This window comes from Haliotis asinina, chromosome 7, assembly GCF_037392515.1.
Source record: "Haliotis asinina isolate JCU_RB_2024 chromosome 7, JCU_Hal_asi_v2, whole genome shotgun sequence".
Lineage (NCBI taxonomy): Eukaryota > Metazoa > Mollusca > Gastropoda > Lepetellida > Haliotidae > Haliotis > Haliotis asinina.
The window spans coordinates 64,013,432-64,032,635 of record NC_090286.1 but is presented as its reverse complement, the minus strand read 5'-3'; the positions used below and the strand labels follow the sequence as shown (position 1 = coordinate 64,032,635).

Below are 19,204 nucleotides of genomic sequence, written 5' to 3'. Positions count from 1 at the left end.
GCCACCTGTCATCGGTTCCCAGTTGCGTGGATCGATGTTCATTCTGTTGATCACAGGATTGTCTGGTCCAGATCCGATTATTTACAGACAGTTGGAATACTGCCGAGTGCTGCATAAAACTAAACTCACTCACCAAAAAACTACAGAAATTAGGACATTATAAACATTCTGGCCACTTTCATTTCTTTCTAGCCTTGCCCTCCCCCCCCCTTTTTTTTTTTTGTGTGTGTGTAAGGGGGGGTGGGGTGGTTGTATAGAGTAGTGATGTCACTATCTCTGGCAACTGCTAGAGCAGGGGACATATTTGGTTGGAGGAATTAAATCAGAGAATCAAGCATACAGTGTCTAAATATAAGTAGATTTAAAATCATACACCGTCAGTGTATATATAGTATGCTTTCTCATTTAAAGGCTTGGACTTCATGACAAAATGTCCGGGAACAGGTCAAAATGGCCACACGACAAAATGGCCACACTAACCCTAGTCAAAATGGCCACAGAAAAAAGTCAAAATGGCCACACAAAAAAGTCAAAATGGCCACAAAGAAAAGTAAAAAACACATTGTATTATTAGTTTTTAATGCTCATGGCATTTGTATTATTTGATATCAAAGTGACCAGCGTGTTCTTAATGAAGTAAACGCTGTTGTAATCACATAATTATGGTGGAAACATTGGCATCTTGTACTCGAAAGTTTTATACTTCTCCATGCAGGCCCAAAGAAATGTATACAAACAGATACAGCGTGGTGTTCACATGCAGCTTGTTGTGGTTCTTTCAAATACCTTTAGAGTTATCTGCCCCTGATATCGGAAGTTGTGGAGCGATTGTGAAAACATGAACACGTGTTTGTTAAGAATACAGATTTGTACTGTTTGGGACTAACAAAGTAAAAGTCGTTTCCAGTGAAGGAGAACATTTAGTTATGCCAAAAGTAAAGCAAGACAAGAAAAGTCGCCAACACCAACAAATTCAAAAACAAGGTGAGAAGATATGAACTTGAAATGATTAGGTTCAGGAATCTCAGTGTGACATACAGCAACGTTTGATGTAAACCTTCTCACATTGACGAGGTGGTAAGCTTCTCGTGGTAGTCTGGACAATCAGGGGGCCTTCACTAATAAATCTGTTATTTTAGCTGATAGTCAGTGACGAGAATACGTCAGTTTTGAGAAAAAGACCTATCCATGATCTCTGTTTTCGTGGCAATACACAATATAAATATGTACAGACTGTTAGTGTAGCGGAATCAGTAGGTTTATTATGAGTTGAGTTCAATGTAATTATTACGTTTTCAGTGCAATAAACTTGGGACATCTGCGTAAATCCACTACACAAACAATGTATATATTATTATCATGATTGTCAACAATATTATGGGAGACTCCTTAAAGAGGCACTGATGCGGAGCAATTTCCATGGACTGGTGTAAACTTTTGTTATTGTTTTTCTCACGTGAGTACCCGCATGATATCCCAGAATTCGTGACCTCAGCAGCGCAGTCCGTATTGCGAGTTTAATTATGGACAGATCAACTACGGTGAAGTCATTTTTACTTCATTACAAATGTATTATAAAAACAAATGAAACACTTTGAAGGTTAATCATCTGCCAGTGGTAGAAATGGTAAGAATCTATTACAACGGCAAAAATAACGAAGCCAGTTTGCGTCTCTATATTTTGTCTCATAACCCTAATTAGTTTATCGTCATATTTGTATGGTTTTGAAAATTAATAAAAGGACACACGTCTAATTGTGCTTATAGCAAAATTTCTAACATGACAGGAACATTTACACATTGTATCGATTGCCAATGTGGATCCTATTTCACACACATCGCGATCGTTTGTGGCACCTGTCATATAGATTCTACTGAATGCTATAACAAATAAATTAAAACAAAATGCATATACTGAATGTCAAACAGACTAAATTTATAGCAACAATGTCAGACTACTACCTTGTTCAGGAATGTATCCATCAATATCCACATAAAAGAAATCGTATTCCATTCGTCTGCAGCTGGTATATAATCATGCTCTGTGTCGTGTGTCTTACAACAGTCTAATTTGCGAGAAAGTAACACATCTTTCACATTGGTGAAAACCTGATAAACCTCTCATTGGTCACCCAAGATAGCACACCTGGCAACTAATTGTATGATGTCCGCCATTCTAAGTAATTTAGTTAACCAATAATGAGCAATCAATCAATCAATGCAAGGGTGGTTAATTCTTTGAAGGGAGGATGTTGTTTTTACACTCGCACTTTATGACAGGGTGTAGTCAGTATAAATTAGTACCTCTATACACACTGCCTCTTGACAAATCCGCTAGAAGATAAAAGTAATTAATCAATCAGTGTGTTATCGGTTAATCCTTTGATCGATATTTGTTTTTGTAACTCAGCTGATAAACTCTCTTGCATCACTTACATGCACATATTACATAACATACAATACATTTGCCATTACACACCTTAATTTATTATGTTGAGTATTTACTCCAGACAGGAGAAATGCCAAATGGGAACCTTTGTTGAGTAACCTGAGTGGTGTTACCACTAATTATACCTGTTACAAATTCATTAACTGACCATCCAGAGAATGACGACAAATAACATGTGTAGGTTTACACCATCAAACACGAGTTACAGCAAGGAAGATGTAATCTCTGTGTCGCATGCATCCTGAAAACACTTATGGGCCGAAACTGTTTTGAGGATACCAACAGAACTTCATTACATAAGGAATACATACAGGCATTTGCTGTGTACTTGGGTAAATGGGTGTAATAAGGGGGTTTTTTGACGTAAGAAAGTTTTCAGATTTCTCTCCCAAAGGCAAAGTCATCATTTTAAGTTTACAAATTCAAATAAATCAACGATGTGTTTTCATTATCATAAATAATAAACCAAGGTAGCTACCATAACTACCAAAATTTACATTTGACATTTACTATCACAGCTGAACCAACACTCAAAACTATCTAAATATAAGCAATCTTTCGGACTGAAACAAATGGCTTGCTACGTGCCTGTAGACATCATATTTTCACGTAACATGATTAAATATCGAGGTTAAAAACACAGAAATAGGATCAAATTGGATCAGTCACTATACCATTCAAGCATCTGGAAAAAAGTACACTGCTGGTATATTTTGTTATGATCAGACAAGGAATACCATGGATATTTTTAAATAATGGCATATGATGGGCATCCGGACTCCTGGCTGTTTAAGTGAAGAAATTCTACTAATATGGACAGGAGCCCAGTCCCTTTGTCTGTCACGGTCAAGGGAGCGGGCGCTGACCAATTTGCAATTTGGTTTCGTAATTAGACCGTTGGCGAGAAACATTATTCGCTCGGCATCAGTGCCCCTTTAATGGGTAAGAGCTCCTCCCATTCCCCCATCCCAGATAATACATATGAATTGATATATACTAGAATTGTTAACAAAACCTAACACAGCAATTTGCGAGAGGACTCACAAATGTAACGAAAAGTCTCCAAATTACGTACAGTATATTGAGTTGAACCACTTACTGTTACCTCTGTTAATCTGTGGAAGAAAGAATATGGAGGAATGAAAGGAACTCTTTCCCCTTAATGATTTATAGCACAAAGGTCATAGACAATAATCTGATAATAAGAAAACAGGAATGTTCCCCAACACATGCCCCACCCAGTGCTTGCTGTCAACCCGGAAAGGGTCCAAATCCACAAAGTATTCGCAGCACAGCAACATTTGTATGCCTATGATAAACAGGTCGTAACGCTAAGAAAGATTTGTCATCAGGATATTGGATATCTTCTGTGTTATACTATGGATAACATACTGCATTAACCAGTTACCACGAAGCACCTTCCAAGCAATAATCTTGTTATATACGGTATTAAAACTGAAACATTTATGAATGAAACTCCTATGAAAACCAGCAAGTCCACACGGTTGATAACTGAAAAATGTTGGTGGCCCTGTTAACATGTAACCAGCCCTGTATCAAAACAGGAAACAGAGATAAGGCATTAAACTACTCTTATCAAAGAATTGCTTATAGTGAGGTAAACTTAAACATATGCAAAAGCAAATTTTACAAATTGAGACAAAAAGGCAATGTCAGAATGGTCAATATGTTTGGCAAGAATGGTCTCTACATGTTTTTCATGCAATTAGCAGGGTAACTCTCCTTGTGAAAAGTAAACACGCACAACAACAAATTTAACAAAAACAACTTGGTCACTGGAAGCATTCTTTAGACCAATCAGGTTTAGTGTTAGATAAACAGGTGGGATGATCTGATTGAACATGAAGTACATATACAGACGTATATTTTCAAAATATCACTTGTAGTCAAAGACATGGTAAAATATATACCTATGAAAAATGGATTGGCCCACATGCTATAAAATAAAGTTGTAAGCCCACCATGTAACTAGCAAGCAGCATGCCGCCGAGCAGAAGCCTTTTCATACACTGGGTCTGGTGAATCTCATAGTCACACTGTGGTTGCAGGCATCACCTTCAAGCATGACTTTGGTCAGCACATCCTCAAGAACCCTCTTGTTGTGGTCAGTATGGTGGAAAAGGTGAGTCTAGTGACTTCGTCTCTTTAAACTTGAAACATAACGTAAAATAAGTCTCAATCTCAACACTCTTAAGACACTGAGTGGGTTGTGGCCTGATGGTTCAAACTGCACACTGCATCATACACGGGGAACATATTGCAATCCCAGCGACATATTTGCTCATTCCACAGATGATTTCAAGTGTAAATTTTTGTTTCTCATATTTCAGCTTTTCAAATCTAATATTTGTGAATCAGTTCTGATTAAGTATGCCCTCAATATTTAAATCTTAAAGCTGCTGTGCTTAGGTTATTTGTCCCTTTACCTGTTAACAATATTATAAAAACACATGAAAGCCGTTGTGATGTTGCAGGCTGCATTGCGTCCGACTGATGTCGTCCTGGAAGTCGGACCTGGTACTGGGAACATGACGGTCAAGCTGCTGGAGAAGGTCAAGAAGGTCAGTAGTCAATCGGTCCAAATGTCTTAAGACTGGTTAAAATATATGTACTCTACTGGACCAGCACTGGACTTGATACAAAAAAGGAAAACATAGCAGATATGAAAACACAGTAAGCAGATGTTGATGATCATATGTGAGTTAAAACTTACTGCTTAAGATGGTGTGCTTCTGTAGTCTGTTTCACTCAAACCAGGGAGCCTATATAGAGGGGAAGAAGAAACTCCTCGAAAAGCAACTGAACGTATGTCTCGGGTCGTTGCAGCGTAGTATTTAAGATTGAGCCCGGTGTATTTTCAACAGCTGATTAAGTTCACTGAGTGTTATAACAACTGAAATTCTACATGTAGAAGATAGGTTAACAATTTTTTCACTTCAGTTTAAGTCAAATATTGGTATTAGTGTCCATATTAGAACAGTAGATTTGTAGTAAAGTTTCAAGTCGGTAAGTTATAGCTCCCTGGCTTCTATTCTCGATTCACCACGAAGATAGACTAAATTGTGCCGATAAAAGCTTCTTTCACACATTCGTTAAATTTTTAGAAGGAGAACATACCTTTGGTTGAAAGGTATTTACAAGTAATACTAATAGTGACAATTTTATAACTTAGAAAATTGTTAGGGTGTAACTGAGGTGTGTGAAAAATATGACATTTCGCCATTGAAATGCTATATGCAGTTGTTTGAGTATTCCTAGTTACTTCCTCAAAAACATCTTTCACATACACCGTTAATTCTTATGAGGGAATATACTATCAGATGAAATGTGTTTGCAAGTAATAGTGATAGTTCCAAATCTAAACCAAAATGTTAGGGTGTATTTGAGGTGTGTGAAAAATGTGACATATTGCCGATCTGCTCGGATGCACCATTGAAATACTGTACTCCGTTGTTTGAGTGTTTCTAGTTATTACTTTTTAAAAACATCTTCCACATACACCTTTAATTCTTGTGAGGGGAATTGTAACGGTGTAGCAACATTTGCTTTGAAAATGGCGGCCATTGTTATGAGTGATTAGTGCGCTCGGCAAATTTTGTTACGACCGCAGTATTTATTGATCGTGCCCACCTTTATGTTATGTTAGTTTGTAGCCCACTTCTCGTAGTATCATTACATTAGTGTTTGTGTTAAGCAAGTTTTGGATACACGGAGAGTTTAACGTTTTCTCAGTCCGTTACTATGGAAGTAGTGGAAAAGAACTACTTTATAATTATATATATCTGTTGCATGTAGGAGTTAGTAAAATCATCTCATGAAGTTGGATAGGTTAGTTTCAGATCTTTCCATACATATATGATGAAAGTTGCTATCATTGTTGCGTACAGGCAGGAGAAGGCAATTACAGTATTTTAGAAGCAAAGATTTACTAACAAAGTGAATCTTGACTGGCAATGAGAGGTTGTTTTCTCTGAAGTCCACTTCGGTCATATTTAAGCAAAAGGACCAAAATAGTATGGGGTCAGTAGGTCATAAGCAAAACACACTTCAGCCAGGCACACACATCAGTCAAATTGGATACCTAGTGGAATACATATTGGACACTTGGGAATTTACACTCTGGAAACGGAACAGTCGTTTTAAAACTGAGTGAGTACCTTCTCTAGTGTTGCTAAGTCAGGGGAAGTTGTGACTGCCAAGTGTCAATCTAAGCATTATGAATTTTCATATTACTGATCTTTAGCCTTTGAAAACTTAGAGTTGGCCTGCGTAAATTAGTGTACTGCCTAGTGCCAATCCGAGCATATTGTAGTTTTCAATCAGTGACCTTTACATTTGAAAACGTAGAATGTGCCTGCATATTAGTTAGGCTTCCGTATATAGTAAAAGTCTGATAGTTTCCTTGTTAAACTGCATTTATTCATGACTGGTCGAATGATGTTGAAGTTTCCATAGTCTGCCCGTGAGTTGTCAATGTTTCCGGCAGAGTGTTGTTTTCATCCTTGATAGTGAGTACTTACCTCATCGATGTGAGTAGGGCAGGGTGAATTATCTCTTATAGTTGCTTTTAGGCACGTTCATGTTGTGACTCTGTCATATGACTACCTGTTGATTGTCAGGAAATTGAAGGACACATCTGTATAATATTCCTCCGTGACGAAATGATGTCAAACCACATGTAGTCTTGCGTTAGTTCTAATACAATTTCTGGAATTCATCAACCTTGTTGCGTGCTGTTTTCACGTTTAAGCTACCTACAGGGTCTAGGCCTGGTAGATAGATTGTTGAGTGACTAATAGTGTATTCCACCGTAACATGCAGATAATTCTACAGAGTCTAGGCCTGCTAGATAGACTGTTGATTGACTAATATTCCACCGTAACAGGAATATACTATCAGATGAAATGTGTTTGCAGGTAATAGTGATAGTTCCATAATCTAAACCAAAATGTTAGGGTATATTTGAGGTGTGTGAAAAATATGACATATTGTCGATCTGGTCTGATTCACCATTGATGCTTGAGGGTTATAGGGAACTTCTTTCTTTCTTGTTGATCTTATTATTTGACCAAACTGGAAAGGTGTTTTAGAATGCTTTGTGAGAGTTTTACACTTTATTTTTGAGGGCAGTGTGACAGCATCAGTTAACGTTTTGTTAATGTCCATTCAATTCCCCACATGCAATAAGATATCTGAATAAATAATTAATGTAAACAAAAATGTCTCAAAGTAAATTTTTTAAAAGGACAGCTGATGTTAACACATGTTCTCGCGATACTTTTGCATTCTTTAATATGTTTTGGGAGGGAAGGCCGCGGTGTATCATTTATTCCTTCATTCATTCACATATGTACTTCTTCCTTTCATTCTTTTTCTTTATTTTCATTCATTCACATAATTCTTGCTCTTAATTCTTACTATAATTCATTCATTGTAAAATTCCGATTGAAACAATAAACTGGCTGAAGTTCTGTTAAACTATACTCTACATAGCCTCCCTGGTTAAACACAACTGAAGTTGTACTGGGAACGAGCTAAGTCACTGTGTGCGTTGGAGCATGACGAGGCACATGTAAATTAGTACATCAGATCAACTCTGTGAAGTTTTTTCTGAATTTATGGCCTAAAAATAAAAAAAAGTTTTTAACAAACAATCATTGAAATATTGACAGTGACAGGAGTGCTGAGAAAGGAACAGCCAGGTGTTCGAAAAGCATGTGCACAACTGCTGACAAAAGTACTGATTCACAAACCTGTGGTGTGTCGTCTTCATTATTAGCGTTAACAATCTCTGTTATCTAGATAGATGACAGTGTCACATGTTTCAGGAAGTTAATAACAGTGTCACATGTTTCAGGAGGTTAATAACAGTGTCACATGTTTGAGCCAGTGCATAACAGTGTCACATGTTTCAGGAAGTTAATAACAGTGTCACATGTTTCAGGAGGTTAATAACAGTGTCACATGTTTGAGGCAGTGCATAACAGTGTCATATGTTTGAGACATTGCATAACAGTGTCACATGTTTGAGCCAGTGCATAACAGTGTCACATGTTTCAGGAGATGAATAACAGTGTCACATGTTTCAGGAGGTTAATAACAGTGTCACATGTTTGAGCCAGTGCATAACAGTGTCACATGTTTCAGGAGATTAATAACAGTGTCACATGTTTCAGGAGGTTAATAACAGTGTCACATGTTTGAGCCAGTGCATAACAGTGTCACATGTTTCAGGAGATGAATAACAGTGTCACATGTTTCAGGAGGTTAATAACAGTGTCACATGTTTGAGGCAGTGCATAACAGTGTCACATGTTTCAGGAGATGAATAACAGTGTCACATGTTTCAGGAGGTTAATAACAGTGTCACATGTTTGAGCCAGTGCATAACAGTGTCACATGTTTCAGGAGGTTAATAACAGTGTCACATGTTTGAGCCAGTGCATAACAGTGTCACATGTTTCAGGAGGTTAATAACAGTGTCACATGTTTCAGGAGGTTAATAACAGTGTCACATGTTTGAGGCAGTGCATAACAGTGTCATATGTTTCAAGCAGTTCGTGACAGTGTCACATGTTTCAGGCAGTACATGACATCATCACATGTATCAGGCAGTACATGACAGTGTCACATGTTTTAGGAGATTAATAACAATGTCACATGTTTGAGACAGTGCATAACAGTGTCATATGTTTCAAGCAGTACATGACAGTGTGACATGTTTGGGGCAGTGCATAACAGTGTCACATGTATCAGGCAGTACATGACAGTGTCACATGTTTCAGGCTGTACATAAGAGTGTCACATGTTTCAGGCAGTATAGGACATTGATTGACAGTGTCACATGTTTCAAGAGGTAGATAACAATGTCATTTCTCAGGAAGTAGGTACTAGTATCAGAGGTTTCAGACAGTATAGGACACTGATTGACGGTGTCACATGTTCCAGGAGGTAGATAACAATGTCATTTTTCAGGAAGTAGGTACTAGTATCAGAGGTTTCAGACAGCATAGGACACTGATTGACAGTGTTACATGTTTCAGGAGGTAGATAATAATGTCACATGTTTCAGGCAGTACATAACAGTGTCACATGTTTCAGGTGGTGGCTTGTGAGATTGATCCTCGTTTGGTGGCAGAGCTGCATAAGAGAGTTCAGGGAACGTGAGTACTCCTACTCTGGGATTTTAGATCCTATGTGTATGAAATTGTTCCAGACTATGAATGAACATATTTGAGAGTAGTGAAGAGGTCAGGTACGGAAAACAAATTCATATCAATGATGCAAATTGTTTTAGAATGCTGTTCTTTTTAAATAGTTGTGTATGTGTTTCCCAGTGCAGAAATGAATGTTATGTTGTTTTGCATGTCAGTCCTCAGGCCAGCAAGCTGCAGGTGATGGTGGGGGACGTCCTCAAGACAGAGCTTCCATTTTTTGACATCTGCGTGGCCAATCTGCCATATCAGGTAGGGAAACTATCAGAATTATTGAGGAAATTTGAGTTTTTGTACAGTTTTACTGTTCTACAGCAACAGAGCATCAGGAAAGTTTCCTTAATATGCTGTCGTGCTGTGTGGTAGTATTGTAGTGATTGGAAAGATTTGTAGAAGTCATTCTCCCATTGTGGAGAATACCATAATCGCACATTACACGACAGACAGAAGATATATAGGTGAGTGAAATATTGTAGTTTTTCTCTTTTTTTTTCCCAGATTTCATCTCCCTTTGTCTTCAAACTACTTCTGCACAGGCCCTTCTTCAGGTGAGTGAGTGAGTGACTGACTGACTGACTGACTGACTGACTGACTGACTGACTGACTGACTGACTGACTAGGAATATATGTCATCTTATGACTACACAGCTGGGTATAGTAGTGGGACTACATGTCATCTTATGAATACACAGCTGGGTATAGTAGTGGGATTATATGTCATCTTATGAATACACAGGTGGGTATAGTAGTGGGACTATATGTCATCTTATGACTACACAGCTGGGTATAGTAGTGGGACTGTATGTCATCTTATGACTACACAGCTGGGTATAGTAGTGGGACTGTATGTCATCTTATGAATACACAGTTGGGTGTAGTAGTGGGACTATATGTCATCTTATGACTACACAGCTGGGTATAGTAGTGGGACTGTATGTCATCTTATGAATACACAGCTGGGTATAGTAGTGGGACTATATGTCATCTTATGAATACACAGTTGGGTATAGTAGTGGGATTATATGTCATCTTATGAATACACAGGTGGGTATAGTAGTGGGACTGTATGTCATCTTATGAATACACAGCTGGGTATAGAAAAGTTTCTGAGGTAGTTTTTTATCGAAACCCATGTGTACAACTAGGGTGCAAGGATCAACAGAACTACATGTTCAGCTTGTTTATGAGCTAAGTGGTGTGTGTGATGTTGCTGATTGTGATCAGACTCTACACTGAACATGAGCACCTATGCTGTCTCAAAGACACAAGCACATTTTCTTTTATTGAAGTTTGTGGGACATGTGCTGCTTTATGTTCTGAAGTCATGTATCACCACAATACCTCTTCCTGTTCCAGATGTGCTGTCCTCATGTTTCAGAGAGAGTTTGCTCAGAGATTGGTTGCAAAGCCAGGGGACAAACTCTACTGCCGGCTGTCTGTGAACACACAGCTTCTGGCTCGTGTTGACAACTTGATGAAGGTGGGTAGATATGACGTCTGACACTATGGACTGTCAGTGAGCTCACAGCCTCTGCTCATGTTGACAACTTGAAGATGTGAAGTCTGGAAGTTTGGGATATCATGCTGCTGACTCAAGCACGAAAAGTTTTATTACCATTCAGCCTCACTAAGTGATTCTTTTTCAGGTTGGCAAGAACAATTTTCGACCACCCCCAAAAGTTGAGTCCAGTGTTGTCAGGATAGAGCCTCGAAATCCTCCTCCACCAATCAACTTTAAGGTACACTTTGTTTCCTGGTTACCACTTTTTAAGATTATATATCATCACACCCAGGAACAATCTACTCCACAGCATAGTAGTGTGGTTTGCACAATGTGGCTGGGGTCTGCACAGTAATTATAGCATTGTAGGATAGTGACACCAGTGTTCGACTGTATGATCAGCCTGTAGACTGCTGATGGCAAGTTTTATGGAGGAATGAATCCAGTTTCACTGCCTGTGCTTTTGTTTCAGGAGTGGGATGGTCTGGTGAGAATCTGCTTTGCAAGGAAAAACAAGACCATTGGAGCTGCCTTTAAGTGAGTACTTGAAGTATGAAGTATTTAGAAGAACATTAGTATTCATTCAAGACGTCATAATTCACCAACAAGTTTACCATCACTTTTCTGTATGATGATACTGAAAATAGTGGAGCCATTACACTGTCTCCGTGAGGTTCTGTATAAATCAGATTTTGCATTTCAGATACACCAAAGTATTGAATCTGATGGAAAAAAACTACAAGATTCACTGTTCTGTCAATAATATAGTAAGTACTGGCTGGTGACTGCACTACTCACATTTTACAGATGAAATTTGTGTTAAACATGGTTGCTTTGATACATACTGGGGTAGCCTAGTGGCTAAAGAGTTCACTTGTCACACCAGCGACCTTGTTTAGATTCCCCACCTTGGTACAATGTGTGAAGCCTGTTTCTGGTTTTCCCCACAGTGATGTTGCTGGATTATTGCCAAGAGTAGCATAAAACCATGCTCACTCACATATTAAAGTGTCATCCTGGGGTCAATGTTTGTGAATTGTTCACATTGATTTCCAGACAATACCAGCTAATTTTGACATCAAGGAAAGAGTGGTGAAGATTCTTGAAGAGAACAGCTTTGACAAGATGCGAGCCCGCAGTATGGACATTGATGACTTCCTGGCGTACGTACCCTGTCTACCCAGTGATCTCTCTATTCATAATACACATGCAATGTCAGAGACTCATTAATGTAATCTCCACCCTAACAGTTGTCAAGTCTTCAGTAACTCAGAGTCTGGGTTGTATTCTCAGTAGGAAGCTCTTCAAATGGCACTTGCCACTATGTCACTACACCACTGAAGTCTTAAGGACAAGGATCTATTTCCATGAATATACAGGTTCTTTTTTCACTGTGATTGAGACATTTCAGTGAAGAATTGGGTGACTCAGCAAATGAGGCACACATTTTGGTAGTGTATCCAGAGAGTTATCTCCCTTGTACTTTGCAGGGAGCTGAGAAAATTCCTTCCTCCATACTCCAGTGACCTGGGAAATAGCCTCGTAAACACACTGATGTATGTTTCAGGGCTCAGTGCAGCTCAGTTTTAAAATACATGTATTATTCATACGATTTCTTGGATATGTTTATCTTCCTTCCAGGCTATTAAACAGTTTCAACAAGGATGGCTTCCATTTTTCATGATGTGAGATGTGGTTCCAGTATTGTCTGAATCGAGATGAACCACTATCAGGGCGTCGGATTACTACCGAGTGTGAACCACTATCAGGGCATCGGATTACTACCAAGTGTGGCATTAAACAACAATTTGTTTCAAGGGTTCTGTGATACTGTGTTATGCTTATGGTGGTCAGTGAACCCTCATTTTTATGCTCCCCTGAACACTGAACACACAATGATTGAAAAGCATGAATGCCAGGGATAAGCTGGAAGAATTCTTCAGGTTCTTGCTATGAAACCCGTGTCCAGAAATCTCAGACCATGAATATTGTGAAATGCTTTTGACTGTGATGGCATTGAATGTGACCAGATGACACTGAACAGGAGTGTCTTCACTGTATACTGGTTAGTAATGTAATGTATGGATGCTCTGTAAGGAAGAGACAAAGCCGGTACATGGATTCTATAAACACTTGTTTATTTGGTCAGTGCCAGAAAATAAATATGTATGTACATTTGGGTGTTTTCTGTCGAGACCGATGTGGTGTGGCATGGTGGTTCAACACCTCCATCTTACAGACGTGTTTCCCCCGACACTGATGTCAAACATTTAACACTCAGTCTTACACACAGCCAATCACACACACAATTTCTCTCCAGCTTGCTCCAACTATATACAGGTGTGTGGTTCTATGAAGACAAGTACACGTCTCATCATGCATCACTGTCTGATGACGTGCCCAAGTGGTAGTCAATTGGTGTACCATCACCTGTTCCTGGAACATGTGCGAAATTTTCATAATTATGCTCCAGCTTTAGATGTAAACATGAAATAGTTTGAGCCACCAAATTATTACCATTCATAGTTTCAATTCACAGTTTCATGGTTTTGAAGTATGCTTAGAGTTTGTTGAATAAGGATCAGGTTTTGCAATGAATATTTTCTGTTCACTGCAAGCATGGCAGTTGTGTAAATTCCTTTAGGAACAGGAGATGGCATATATATGGCAGGTCCTATTGCCAGCATGTTTGTTGACCAGACAACAGGTATAACCTTGGTGTTCTAACAGCTAGAAGTCCTAGACTATACATTAAATATACATGAAAAAATCTGGTCAATAAGACATCAAGTCATTAATATTGCATGGTTTTACTTATCAGAGTCCCACTTGGCGGAGGGTTGTAAGTACAACAATGTAATAACTGATAAAGCTGATCATTTCAGGAAATATGTTTTCTTATTTCTCAGTTTACTGATGGTCTGACAAACCAAACTAATTTTTCGAAAAAACATATGCCATTTGAAAAATGGTCACCTGCTACTGAAAAATCTGCTGATCAAATATTATTTTAACCTCCTCAAACAAAAATCCATTCACTATAAAAACACTGTATCCTTAGTCAGAACAGAACAAATGTACATTGAAAATGCTTTAACAATTTTCACTGAATGACATGGAGTCATGTGCTCATTAGTGTTGTAACAATATGGTGAAGAGGAAGGTAACTGTGGTACTGCATACTAGTACTACTACCATAGCATCATGGAATATGTACCATATAGCACTCACACCATCTGGTCATGGGAACATACATGTCAGTACTTTCCAGTATTTTATTATCTAAGGGAATATATGCTGTATTGCATGCCCATTATATAATGGGGTATATGTACCATATTGATAGGAGAGGATACTACATTGCATGCCCAGTGTATGATAGGAGTACATGTGCTAGTGTGTTACCTGTATCTACCCTATTGCTACACCACTAATGGACCAGCACAATGCCTACATGTCTGGGTCAACAATAACAGTCAGTGATGACTTGCTGCTGGCTCGAGCTACCATTAAGTTCATCCCTGAAAGAATTAAGGACATTACAATGTGCCCCCAGTACACGGCATGAAGAGACAAGGACAAGTATGCACAAAACTCAAAGTTGTCCTACCTTCTAAAGATAACTGCTCTCATGTGTGTTGTCATACTAGCAAATATGTTGTCATAATTAATTTCTTTGTTATTTGTGTCCAATCCTTAATTCAACTCCCATCTACACATATAACAGACTACACATAAATGGAAGGTTGTGTTAGAAAATCACTTGCCATGAACGATTCGTCCAGCTTGTTTTGAGTAGTACATCTAAAATCATACATCACTGCATGCCGAGTTCTGACGGGACATTGCAGTTATGTACAGTTGGGACGTGACACAACCTGATGTCAGTGAGAGAGTCAACAAGTGATGCCAGATATTACTTTAGAACATATCAACAACTATCATGAAAACAAGTTGAGCTAAATTTATACATCTTAAATTCAACAGTAACATGTGCATACTGATAGGACACACTGACCTGACCAAAACAAAGGTACCCATTATCTCCCTTTTAGAAACAACTTCCACTCATCTTCTACGTACAGGACTCCAGCCCACTCATGATTATATACCTGGTACATGAAGCAGCTTGCACAGGAACAGAAGGTACAGTTCACTCACAGGGACATTATTTCTACTGCAATTGCATACAAAATATTACTACACACGTATTCCATACTAAACTTGGAAAACGAGTCCATGAATTTCAGGCTGTTCTCCATGTTACTAAACTTAGCTGCTTTTGCCCCACAAACATTTTCCTTGCCACAAAACATTCCCTGTTGACCATCCATAATTTAATGACAAGTCTGACATTTACAGGGCCCAAATCCATTGATAGCATCACTGTCAAGTCTAGAGTGTTGGTTACCCATTGGTGCATGGCTACAGGTCCTAATGAACATCAACTACTGCAAACATGGTTAAATAAATGTATCGTATCACTGATCTTACAAAACATACTGGACTGTCTGAAGAAAGTCCTGGTAAAATGAAGGTAACTGAAGCCTGAAAAGATCTGGTGAGTGTGTTCATGAGAGTGTCTAATGGTGTTGTCTGTTGGGCATCACAGACCTGATGATACATGGGGGAAAGCATGTCTTAAGAGTTTGTCTCGAACAAGAACTGTAGTGGGTGAAGGACAGGATAAGTGATCTAGTAGAGACCTTAAACACTGAAAACAAAACCTTTTTGAGAAGAGTTGAAATACAAGTAAATGGTCTTGCACTAATATCCCCTGAAGGAATTCAAGATGCCATTATTTCTGTACTATGCTTGGGGACTTCGGTGGTTTTGTGCTGTGTAATGTCTGATCACTGGGGTCCAACAACCCATCCTAGGTGACCCTCATCCAAAGTATTTCATTCTCTACTTTACCTACTGACATGCACTGAAAATAATCATGAATGTGACATACCTTATGGCACGGTATGTTCAAAACCTCGAACTAATAGTGTAGTGTTTCTTACACGCTGCCTCAGCATCTGACAGAAATGACCAGTTCATCATGAAATATTCCAGGACAAGCTGAGAAATTTTCTACTTGTGAACTTATTCAAAGGTGAGAAATTATGGATTCATGCTCACAATTTGGTTATCAGACCATACCAGTTTCTTGAAAATGCTCAGATCTACTCTCTACATCTCTAATCACACTGTAATATAAATATAAAATGCAAAACATCTAGTTCCTTTTTTGGTAATTTCATTACCACAATCTTGAACAAGAATCCTTACATCTTTTTGTTCACCAATCTCACGATGACAGTCTACAGAGTCTGAGCAGGCTGCCTGACCAACCGGAGAACGGGAGAACTTTCACACATCTCACCAAGTTTCTAACACGCTGCCTCACAAATACACATGACCAGCAGGGGGAACTCATCACACACACAATAAACACAACAAAGCCCTATGAAATAAGATCTGTACAAGGATCTACATGCATTGATAGGATATAATAGCCCATACACCTACTCTACCAGATGGCAAATGCCTATCTGGGAGCTGGCTATGATGATGACGAGGCAGATTATGAGAGACAGGATGATGCAAGCTGCTATAATAATGCTAAAGCAAGCTCAGTACTATACAGACCTGGATAGGTCTTGAACCTGTCACCCTGTCAAGTACTGAACCTGTATAACACACGATGAACAACCCATCATCCACTAGACCACCCCATCTACCGCTGCTAAACATGATGGTGATTAACATCATCATGATGAGTACCATTTCAAACTGTCTTTGTCAGTTTTGACTGACATGCAGAAGGAGTGAGTGAGAGAGTTAATATTTAATGTCACATCGGCAATACATGCAGAAGGAACCTGTACCCATGTTCAAAATACAGCAACCACTTGACGATGAGATGATGATGCCGATGATGATGATGATTATGATGATGATGATGATGCTAAAATGCTTTAAAAGGCTTTACAAATACAAGTACTGCTTACATACAATATTTACAGTAAATGTTCATCATTGTATTTTTGCACTATTGATATCAGTCATGACCCACCCTCCAGTTGGACCTCTACCATGAATGACCAGTGTGAGATGGGACGTAAAAGGAAACAGATGGCTGTACAGGACACTGGGACCACCAGACAGCTCTACAGGACACTGGGACCACCAGGCAGCTGTACAAGACACTGGGACCACCAGACAGCTGTACAAGACACTGGGACCGACAGACAGCTGTACAGGACACTGGGACCGACAGACAGCTGTACAAGATACTGGGACCATCATACAGCTGTACAAGATACTGGGACCACAAGACAGCTGTACAGGATACTGGGACCACTAGACAGTTGTACAGGATACTGGGACCAGGCTGTTATCGTTTTGTTCTGCCGTAATCTTATCTATCACAGATAAGTGACCTGAAGGTGATGCAGTAGCCTAGTGACGCTGGAGGGTCATGAAGTGCATTCACTGAGAAGTGCCTGGCCAGTTGGGTATCTGAAGCACTCATAAATATGGTTCAATGTACTGTAGAGAGGCCAACAGATTGACAGATACAAAAGAAATATCAAGCATTTAACACTATATCTAGTGACACGTTCCTCTAAAAACTGAATATGTTGATGCTTGAGGTCAAACTCCTTGTTCAGTGCTACAATGCCAAACGACACGAACATAGTTGGCACACATTTGTACATACATCTCATTTACAGATAACTGTCTTTGCACATAATATATTTCTCTCCAAAGTATATAACAATCTGCCCACTAAATAATAAATATAACAGTTTTCTTACACAATACACAACTTTGATGCACAATATTCACAAACCCTGTCTATTTGAGATAGTTGTCCGATAGGTAATTTCTGTTGTTACATTGGCCACGCCATACATGGGGAGTTTCAACACTATGTACACATCTTATCTACAGCTAAAACCAAGCAATCTTTACACCACAATCAACAGTCCAGCCAAACATAGAAACAGGTTCATGAAAACATGTGAGTTAATGAGCTTTAGTTTGGGTTTGTCACAGTGACTGTTTAATGTGGCACACATCCGAAACATGTACTACGACATGTACAATCTGCCAGAATGAGTGCAGTCACGCCAAGGGTCATGACCATTCTGAGTCTGCGATTTGCACCCACAACCTACAGATTTGGTAGGGCTTGGGCTGAAATTCTGAACAGCAAAATCTGATGTCTTGGACAAAGGTTTTACTGTCAGCAGGTCATCACTCTTGTTACTGGTCTGGTTTGTTTACTGTGTTAAATATATAACATTGAAAGTGCTGACAGGATGATGAAAGAGAAAATTGAATATTCAATGTTGCCACTTGGTAGGTAGTTTGGAACTATACATTCTGGAGGAAGAACTCTGGCATAACATCCCAACACTGTACACAGGGCACTCAAGTCTTTATCAAATGTGCTTCATCTTAAAATATATCTTTTGCCCCCAATACATTAACACCATACTGCAATAGATTGTTCCTTATCATCATGGTTTCTTTCAAAGCACTTGCACTGTGCATGGAATTACTACATTTTCTTCATTGCAGGAAGCAGTTAAATCAGCTTGTATCAGTTCAGTCACTCTAGGACATAGAATACAAGCTCCAGGACAATAGGGCCATCCTGACTCTGTGACACTGCTCCATGAATCACTGGAATCAGACCACTGTCAAGGTCATTCATGTAGAAGTCGGCCAGTTTCTCACCATTGGATCCAATCTCATATCCAACCTGTAAGTTAAAACATCTTGCAACTTCAGTCTCGGTAGCGAATTGTATTTCTATTGCAGTTACTTAATTCTATCTAGAAAAGAATCAATACATCAATGAACAGTAACATAACAGTGTGTCTCTGAATATGGTTTTGGAAGTTGACTTGAAACCACAATCACAAACATCATGGATCATGACTCCACACGGTTTACATCAAGTATTTCTACAACTTTCCCTTCATGACAAATAATTGTCACCTCCAAAAATAACCTTCA

At 38.9% G+C, this 19,204-nt stretch overlaps 2 protein-coding genes across 3 annotated transcripts in view; one reads left to right on the top strand and one right to left on the bottom strand.

The window, feature by feature from the left end:
- Positions 1-787: 787 nt before the first annotated feature.
- On the top strand, positions 788-13,360 carry LOC137290638 (dimethyladenosine transferase-like). The gene is made up of 12 exons (XM_067821709.1): positions 788-984; positions 4,519-4,592; positions 4,945-5,031; positions 9,572-9,633; positions 9,843-9,936; positions 10,183-10,232; positions 11,041-11,164; positions 11,331-11,423; positions 11,658-11,722; positions 11,889-11,952; positions 12,242-12,348; positions 12,827-13,360. Exons 1-12 carry the CDS (start codon positions 927-929, stop codon positions 12,867-12,869), a joined length of 921 nt encoding a protein of 306 aa, XP_067677810.1. The 5' UTR covers positions 788-926; the 3' UTR covers positions 12,870-13,360.
- A 3,642-nt stretch (positions 13,361-17,002) lies between these two features.
- Positions 17,003-19,204, bottom strand: part of LOC137290629 (zinc finger FYVE domain-containing protein 16-like) — a 71,683-nt gene continuing 69,481 nt past the window's right edge. The window contains exon 18 of one of the 2 annotated variants that reach the window (XM_067821695.1): positions 17,003-18,947. In XM_067821695.1, coding sequence (XP_067677796.1) covers positions 18,795-18,947 — 153 coding nt within the window. In that variant the 3' untranslated portion in view covers positions 17,003-18,794. The remainder of the gene's footprint in view (positions 18,948-19,204) is intronic. The other variant, XM_067821696.1, reaches the window with a different exon arrangement.

What these genes read in the sequence shown, in the direction of transcription:
- LOC137290638 (XM_067821709.1), top strand. Translation starts at nt 927, where the DNA reads ATGCCAAAAGTAAAGCAAGACAAGAAAAGTCGCCAACACCAACAAATT. An exon ending in TGGCCAATCTGCCATATCAG is followed by an intron (nt 9,937 to 10,182) that starts GTAGGGAAACTA and finishes TTTTTTTCCCAG; the next exon opens with ATTTCATCTCCCTTTGTCTT. An exon ending in GACATTGATGACTTCCTGGC is followed by an intron (nt 12,349 to 12,826) that starts GTACGTACCCTG and finishes TCTTCCTTCCAG; the next exon opens with GCTATTAAACAGTTTCAACA.